General features: G+C 38.9%; 1 protein-coding gene across 1 annotated transcript; it reads right to left on the reverse strand.

Moving 5' to 3' along the window:
* Positions 1–4,991: 4,991 nt before the first annotated feature.
* Positions 4,992–9,441, reverse strand: LOC126865997 (zinc finger protein 221-like). Its single transcript, XM_050619003.1, has 4 exons — positions 7,163–9,441; positions 6,621–6,936; positions 6,084–6,209; positions 4,992–5,872 (listed from the first exon to the last, which is right to left on the reverse strand). The coding sequence occupies exons 2-4, from the start codon at positions 6,909–6,911 to the stop codon at positions 5,168–5,170; spliced, it is 1,122 nt and encodes a 373-aa protein (XP_050474960.1). The 5' UTR covers positions 6,912–6,936; positions 7,163–9,441; the 3' UTR covers positions 4,992–5,167.
* Between the last annotated feature and the right edge of the window lie 3 nt (positions 9,442–9,444).

Consider the following 9,444-nt stretch of genomic DNA (forward strand, 5'->3'; position numbering starts at 1 on the left):
TCCTAATTCCTGTAAATCACCATCTCTCGAATTTTTCCTAGTTGGTATATAAAACTAAAAAAGAATTTCCTAGCTGCAAGATTGAGTTTCTCGCATTCTACGCTCGACGATTGGTAGAATCGGACTTCTGTCGAAGTAAATCCGAAGAGTTTTCAACGGCATTCGTGGTCCGCGCTTCGCGCGTCAATTATTCACGAGGTACTCGTTGCTCGGCCACTCAAGCGAGCCTCGAACGTGCGAAAGGATCCTCGTTCGTTATAGAGAGGGTGAAAAAGAGGGTGGGAATAGGTGTTCTCTTTGACACAGCATTGATATAATATTAATCTAAGCGAGCAAAACTCAAAGGACAACCGTCTGTCTCGTAACGAGTCCTTGTTCCCTGGCGTACGAACTCATGGTAATACAGAAAGCCGCGTATCACAAAAGAGAATACGTGGCTGCGAAAACAAAATGAATACTGCGCGCGAGCTTTCCTGCGTTTAGACGCCGAGCTATGTACGAACGAAGTAACACCACATCTCAACAGTATCAACGGTGCAGTGAGAGAGCAAATTATTGAGGCCATTACGTTCGGGCAAAAATGGAGGATTCTGTTTAAAGGAAAAAAGAAGATCAATATCGAAGCTCTTTACAGTTAGACGAATAATGCTTGATCCTTTACGATGCTTTTTAGTAGTAAAAAAAAAATTGCACCCTTAAAGTATTTCATATTATTCAATATTTAAATATTTTATATTTACTTACATTTTATAACGAAATTCAAACAAGATCTAAAATTTCTATCGTTCGAATAATTCTTAATATTGGAGGTTAAAATTATTAGTCAGCTATTTTCTAATTACATAAAGCTATTGTCAATTAGTTTGTCAACCACAGAAATGAATAACTTATCGAATTGAAAGTTTTTCGTAATTTCTCACCAAACATTAAAAATTGGCTCTCGTATCTCGACTAATTTAGTTGTATGCTGTATCGAAACCTTCTACTTCGAGAGAATAATATTTTTAAACTTGTAAATTTAATTCCATCGATTCTGTATATGTAGGTAGAGAATTATTTACAGGCTTGAAATAAAGGTATTAAGGGAAGAAGATAGCAGGCGACGCAAAAGCATCGTTGAAATACGCTGAACGCACGCGAGCGTTCCTTTGAACGCGCACTTGATGGCATCAGAAGTAGTTTTCAAGCTCTTTGTCGTCAATTGTCGTCCTTGGAACCGGTGACAGGTAGCTTTGGTTTTCCTCGAATAGGTTGGCTGTTCCGCGTCGACTTCAAGTTCTACCTGAGTCGGAGAAAACGAACAGCGTGTAAAGTAATCTGCGCGCCACGGTTTTTCCTCCCCCGGCATTTTGCCGCTCGTTTTTCCGACTCTGCCACGTGAGTCTGCATGCGTGCACTTTCGTCTCGACTCAAGTCGTGACGTTTGTTTTTATGCTTACTTTACCGCGTTGAAAAAACATCGGAAAGTGGCTGCCGGGACGGCAGCGTCGAAAACCACCCCCGTGAAGGGGTTGCACGAGAAACAGGGGCTGAGATTTTTCTTCGCATTGTCACCGCGTCGAGTTATTTGCTTCTAGCGCCGCTTTGATTGTTCGTAATTGGGCAAGTTAATTACGAACCGGGAAAAGGCGAGATGATTCGTTGCTTTCCGAAAGACCAACCAATCTCGCTTCATCCGGCTGAATTACTCTTTTTATGGAAAAAAGAAATACGAGGTGATACGTTGATGATCATTACAACTATCATAATCAGTAAAAACGAAAGTTTCTTTACGAAAGAATTAATCAGAAATAACGACATAATCAGTAAAAACGAAAGAATTAATTTAAATGAATAACAAGTATCTGGTTGATAAATGAATAAATCGTTAAATTATCGATAAATTCCCTGGTACCGTTTATGAGTTTTCAACGATGTTTACTTCTGTACTAAATGCCACGAGAACTTTTCATTAATACCCGAATGAATAAATGCCACCGTGTCTACCCCTCCTTAAATTCTTAATGCAGCAAGCCCGGCGGAAAGTACTCCGGGGCTTCCAAAATATCTTCAAGAAGTTTAAAGTCTTCCCTCGATAGTATGTAAATATTGTATGTAAAGCGCGACATCAAAGGGATTCTTCCGTAGTATAATGCCTTAAATTTCGCTGCGAGGAGAGATTAAGGAACAACGGGAGGGCGAGGATATTACAGACGCGTGTAACGTGGAAATGTCCATTCTTCGACATCCAGAGATTCATTACATCTACCCTCTAACCACCCCTAAACTACTCTATTTCCGATTCCTTCCCTCTTTGTAAAGCAACTGGAAATATAATATTCTCACATACACATTTCTTCATTAAGTATGGAAAATATATTTCTTATTCTAATCGTTTTCATGTATAAAGAAAGAATGAAAAGAAAAAGGAAGCTATGGTATAAATAAATTGGCAAATATTTGCAATTTTTTCTTTTCGAAGAAAGAACTTTTGGAATCGGAAAAATAAACGTGTTTCGAAGTTAGTGGTTGATCGCTTCAAAAAATTCCTAACTAAGTAAGAAAAAACTGAAATCACCGCATAACAATTTTTCTGGGAACCTCCTTTACAATACGACATCGAATAGTAAAGAATACTTCAAACGCAGTTTCACGAATCGAGGAATTCCTGATGAATATTCAAGAATCTTGCCGGACATGTAATTGTCAAAAGGACGAGGATGGTCAAACACGCAAAGGAAGAACAGAGTTCGACGCGCGGCAAAGAGACCACAAAATCTCTGCTGGCATTCGTGCCAGGACGTTCGCGAAAACTTTGTTACATTTTTGGTCAGCTCCACGACATACGCTGGCCGAATAAGCCGGATCAAAGGGACAAGCATGAACGTAACAAGAGGTTGAAAAAGAGGTGTAAACGAAAGAGAAGCAACGTCGCATTCCTTCTGCGCTCTCCTGTAAAAATTTGTAAAAATCCTTTGACTTAACAAGGACATCTAGAACGTCCGAGGATAATTGATATAGCGAGATATTATTATAAAAATAGGAGAGAAGTATAGAACGTACAATAAAAATATTTTGGCGAAATCAGAAGGTATGAAAGCTTTTCAGTTATTATACCCTTTTCTTTACTTTTATCTTCGTTCCGAGCATACAACTCAACTTCCACATATGTCAATTTTCTAGATGACACATCCCAAGAACTGTCAGTTCACGGATAACAGCAAAAATTTATTCTAAAGGCGAGCTATTCGCTAGAAATTGAGTGGCATTTTCGAATTTTTCGAATTTCGCTTTTTAAAAACTTTTCTCTTCTCAAATGTGTCACTTTTCTAACGGACGATATAATTACTCCAACTTCATAGCTACCTAGAACACACACAGATATTTGACAAGTAAACTTCTTTGAAACCCCAGAGAAAATAGTTTTCGCAACCTACGCATACTCTAGACAGTACATCGTATCAAATGGATAAAGCAGTCCGGAACAAAGTCCCTCGCCATTGAATGCGCACAAAGTGAAACACGTAAAAGCACAATCGTGCTCAATAAGAAGGACATCAAGAAACAGGTTGGTGAGTGAAAAAATAATTGCAAACGTGAAAAGGGAAGTTTCATCTCGCGACTTGGTCCAACCGTGTGTGTTCCCTCCTTAGGAGTGAGGAACAAGGTGGAAAGCGAAGAAAAAGAGCCGAAAAGCGTGGCCAGAGGAGGGAAACAGAGGGAAAGAGTGGCAGGAATGAAGAGTCGACGCAAGCTGCCTCGCGCTAAACCACAGAGGAAACAAAAGGTGCCGCCGGCGAATTAAGAACGATATTTTAACGCACGACTTAATTGCATTAAACTGGGGGACCGAGTGGAAGGCGAGTAACAGGAAAAGACAGAGAAAGTGAAGAACGGGGGGGGGGGGGGGGGGAATAAAGAAAAAGGAAAAAGTGGTGAGGGGACGAGAGAGTTGGAAGAAGGCTGTCAAGAAAAAAATAAGAAAACAGGAGGTTGGAGGGGGTGAAGGTGAAGATGGAGGGGAAAGGGACGCGGGTCAACCTTCATGGGTTGTTCTATTTCGCGATTGGATGTGCTCTCTCGTGGTAATACGTCGGATTTTCAAAGTGCTCCTTATTGCAGCGCCGCGGTGCCCTTTGAGCCGAAACAAACAGACTGCTCGCTTTTTTTCGCGAAGTGGCCAGGGCGAGAGGTAGAACGGAAGAAACGGATTATGTTTTAGATTCCAACTGGAAGTTCGAGGTATAAGGAGTGAGAGAAAACGCCGTGGTGCAATAGGAGGCAATGGGGGGAATGGACGACGAAGAGGAAGCGGGCAAACGAGAAAAAAGGAAAAAAGAAAAGGAAGAGAGTCGAAAGGAAAGAGAGAAAGAAAGGGGCGGAGGTACTTCTCGAGACCACGCGAGGTATTCAAGGTAAAAGAGTTTTCTTGTAGTGTTTCTCTGGTTTTTTGCTGAATCCCTCGTACGGGTGCAATGCCTTCGAAAGTCTCTCTGTTGTTTAAACAATGGATCAATGAAGTCTCTCGCTTCATTCGATTCTTTCAGGAATATGGAACACGTACTGTGGAGCGACTTTTGCAAGAAATTAGATGATATTGTCACAGCGTGCGGGTTCTATATTGGGAGAATTAAAGAGCTTTAGAGGCGTTCGAGAAGCGTTTGATTAATTCATTATGGCTATATTATTAATCCACTCATTTGTTGGAAAAATGTTACGTATCGTTGTAGAAAGAAATATTATATTTCAAAATAGCATTTCTCTTTCTATATAAAAACTTTGGAAATCTGTATGAAAGTTTTACATTTCATACGTGTATATGAACAACAAGCACTTAGAAAAACTGAGATCAACTGTTCATTACTAATTAATCTAGCATTAAGCAATTTAATGACATAGCGAATAAAAAGGTAACGACTAATAAAACACAATAAGAATCCAGATTTTTCGCGTTCAACTAAATTCAGGATAAATGATACAAGATCCAGATAGTATTCTTTTAATTTATTTTCTATACAATGTTCCTTACCCAAGATTTATTCACTCTGCATCTAATTTGATCGACTATGATATACAAGTTTTATATTGAGTCATTTTAATTAGCGACTAGTTAAGATTTTAGTCTCTCACTTATATGCTACAGCTTACAGCTATAATACAGTTATAAATATGCTTAAAAACCACGTACTTATGCAGCCTTAGAGTGAAAATTCTTTTTGTGGTTTTCCAACGAGAGCGGCCCTTTGAAATATCTCTGACATATCTCGCAGAAGAAGCGATACTTGTTGTCGTGACACTTCAAATGCTTGTTCAACAGATCTTTCCTCGCGAACGTTTTCTCGCAGTAGTTGCATGAGAATTTGTCTGGATTCACATGAAACGCGTTGTGTCTCGACAAATTGTCTATTCTGGTGTACTTCTTCGTGCAAATATCACAGGTGAACATGGTCCGCTCCGAGTGACACCTCTGATGATACCTTAGGTATCGTTTCTGCGCGAAAGTCTTTTTGCACGCGCAGCAAACCACCTGATTCGATTCGTCTTTCTTCGCATCCATGTGGTCGGCCTGTTCATCGCTGTTATTAAATTCTTGTTTACAGTACGGACACGTGTATCGTTTCGTTTGCTTGTGCTTCTGTATGTTTTCTAAGAACGTTGGATCTGTCATGATCTTGTAAAGGAAAGTGTCCTTTAATTTCTCATCGGAACCTACGCCGTGATTCGAATCATCTTCGTCCTGACAATCTCGTTTACACAAATTAAGAGCTTCTGATGGTTTATCCGAATCGTTGGTGGTTTGTGTGGTTAATTCGTTTTCGCATGGAACTGAATCTTCTATCCTCGAGGAACCAGCCGCCGAGGAGTTTTCCAGATCTGTCTTTGGAAGTAGTATCTAGAATATATTGATTAATTTCATGATATAGTAACATGGAAATATTATAATTAGTTTTTAGATTACGAGTGTTTATTCATTAGCAGACTGTAGATCAGATCTTCTTTGTTTCAAAAAAATCATCCATACTTCATAAATAGTATAATGTAGCATATTCTCAGCAGATTTTGATATACAGTCTCTAATATACAAACATAGAAATACATCATACATTGTCATTGTCGTCGTTACTAACAGATTCCTTTACATCCTCGGTTGACTGCGAATTGGAATACTTGCAGCTTGGACCAGCTATCAAACTAAGAAGAACTGAATCTCCTTCCGCAGAGGTTTCGCCCTATAAAAACAAATTTATAGGATTTGCAAGAATTGCACGATTGTACGATTTGCATAAACTTATACAATTTGAAAACAGTATAGTTAAACAATATCATTCGGTTACATCGAGCTGGCACAAATTGTATAACGAAAATAAATTACTCAATAGAAATAAACGTTATATTGTATAACGTTGATAATATTCTTTTTCTACAAATATCCATTCTCAAAAGAATTTCTTCGTCTACAAATTATAATTAACACGTAACGAATAAGAATTATTTAATAAATTCAAGGGAATGACATTACAATGTAACCGTTTATATTTGCGTCATGGCGACTTTCAAGAGTGTGTTATCATGTCGTCCACGAATACCGATGTACACACACACACATACATACACATAAACACAGCTGTCACACATCGTACCTTCAGTTTAATCGACATATCTAATACTTCCTCCGAATATTTCAAGGTCTCCTTGTCCTTCTTCGCTACTGATTTCGATCGATCTTCTGATTTGATTTTATTCTGATTCAAATCAATCGCATCTTCGTTCGATCCTTGTAACTCATCTTTGCCAGCTTCCGACATATCTTTCTTGTCGTCGTTTGAAGATCGTCCCGTGCTTTCAGACTTTACACTAGAAGATTCCGACTGTGATTCGATGTTTCTGTTGTCCTGAATTACTCGCTGTCTCGGCACGGTTTTCACTCTCATTGTCGTCTATTGCGAAGTAAACCAACTGAACATACATCGATAATGTCAAAATACATCGGTATTGAAATAAGAAATAAATAGCAACTCTTTCATTCACTACAGCATACAAATTGTAAAGATACTTAAAATATTAAATATTACGTGTAATAATAAAAATTGTTAATTGTATTATGTTTGTGGCAAAACATATTACTCTAAGATTAATCGTTGAAAATGTTAATTTACACGAATACGCAAGAAGATTTACTTACGTAAGGCATCAGCGTCCTGCGAAATACCAGAATTTTCGTTCACCACGCGCAGTTCCGATATTTTGATTCATTCACTACGGATCGAATTCGACGAGTACGTGATCGAGAATGCCAGCACACGACACACATTTCACATCGCGTTGACGACAGTGACGGAGAAGAAACTGTGTTTAGTTGACCTCGTGCTGACTTTGATGGTTGGCACAACAAAGGGCGCCTGGCGGAGTCGCCGCACGAAAATCCAAGTTTGCAAACACGGGACTGTCTTCAATGAAATTCGACCTCCTGATCGATCCCTAATGATTGCTATAGCAATACTTTTTCTATTAACATTCGCTCGCGTTTTTATTCGATAACGTTATCACTCGTTAACGCTAAAATCTCGGATAGGATCTTTCCGACCGTATATTGCCTTTCTGTCTTTCTGGTTCGAAAACCTTGATTACTCGATGATTTTTCATATCTTTATTGAATTTCGTAATTGTACTTTTACTCTTGAAAAAGATGGATTTGCAATACTATACGAATTTTAATTTATATCTTTGTAACTGTACTTCATTTAAATATTTTATTTTAATAAATTTTTTTTCATAATAATTGTAATAATAATTTCGTTAAAATTTTTTCATATAAGGTCCATTTAATTTCAATCTTTTTTATAATTTCAAAATGAACAATTTTCACTGTCTCCATTTCGAATAAGTAACAAGAAGGAAGGAAACAATTTCATTTCCGACAGATCCTAAGGTTTCAGCTTTGTCAAGGACGAAGAACAAACCGTATTGTATTTAAATATACAATGAATACAAACGGTATCGACACACGCCCTCGTCTTTTCATTAACCGTTTTTTAATCAGGTTCTATGTTTCAGTTTCGCGGTATCAAATCTCTCTGCTCGTATGAGACTAATTACTAAATGATACGAATTTTAACATACTTGGACCTAACTATTTAATATGTAAATACCATAATAAATACAATGTTGTGCCAATGCCTTTTATAGCCACTGAATACTTTCAAACTTCTCCTGTAAGATTCTAATTCGAGCTTCACAAGTAGCCATCGGTGTACGTATTACAAACGCGACATTAACATCATCTCGCAGCCATCCACCACAGAACCACTGTTCACTTTCGTAAAAGAACAAACTTGTTCACTGTGAATCGAACGAAGCTATCGTCGCATCGTGGCAAAACCGAAGAGTTGTTGAAATAAAGATAGAATACGAACTAACCGACAGACAGGCAGACAGTCGGACAGTGAGAGGATGGAGGCTGGACAAGGACGGGGCGGAGATGGGGTCAAGCATAAAATTGGGAAAAAAAGGCTGGATGTTTGGTAGGATGTTTCGTGTCCCCTCCCTGCACGTCCTGGTCGTTAATACGGCATAAGGAGGAAGCAGGGTTAAGCGAGGGTGAAGCGAGGATTTTTAATTGTAGTTCAGCCGGTATAACCCCGCTCGACCCGCCGGTATTGTCATACCCGAGCGGCGCTTTTCTTTATTTCCCCAGTGGCTGGATGAGGTTATACATTTTTTTAACTACGGCAATGCCTCCGTCTTCTTATTAGCAAAGCTAATTGGAAATACAAATGGTTATTCACGGTAAGAAGGAAGCCTGAAGACCGACTGTGAGAGCCCAAGTACTAACCGATGGAGGGCTCGGTGAACGAAAAAGAGAGGGACAGGGGAAGGGGGAGGAGTGAGGACGAAGAAGGCTGGTACACTTCTCTCCGCGTATTAAGCTTGTATTTGCCCCGGATAATTAGGACTTTTTCCCGACCAATTCGGATGAATAATTGATTTTGCTTCAGCCTGCCGGCATACCCCGTCGCTTCTGCTCCTCGTCGAATGACAATCACCCGAAGAAAAATACAGATCTTTCGGATGAAATATTCAGCGGCCACCAGAGGATGGAATGGGTGAACGCGAGGAACGTCCCTGGTTACCACCTGGTTTATCGGTCGATCAAAATATTGTCAGTAACGCTGAATAATTTACTGCCGTCGTGTCTAATGAATTCCTTTAGTATCGATTGATATACGTAATTACGTGACGAGGAGGGAAGATAAGTTGTAAATTGGAAAATTAAAGGACACTGAGTTTGATCGAGTTAGTAGCTTCGAGTTTATTAAGTTTAATTTAATTTATGACTATTCGTGTATTATGAACTATTTCATTATATTTGGATTGTCAATCTCTTAATCGTTTATCTAAAAATTTTCTGCATTTGTAGCTCTGTATCGTTAGATCCGTGTAACATTTATTAATTTATTAATCTTT

Source organism: Bombus huntii, chromosome 5 (genome assembly GCF_024542735.1).
Source record: "Bombus huntii isolate Logan2020A chromosome 5, iyBomHunt1.1, whole genome shotgun sequence".
Taxonomy (NCBI): Eukaryota; Metazoa; Arthropoda; class Insecta; order Hymenoptera; family Apidae; genus Bombus; species Bombus huntii.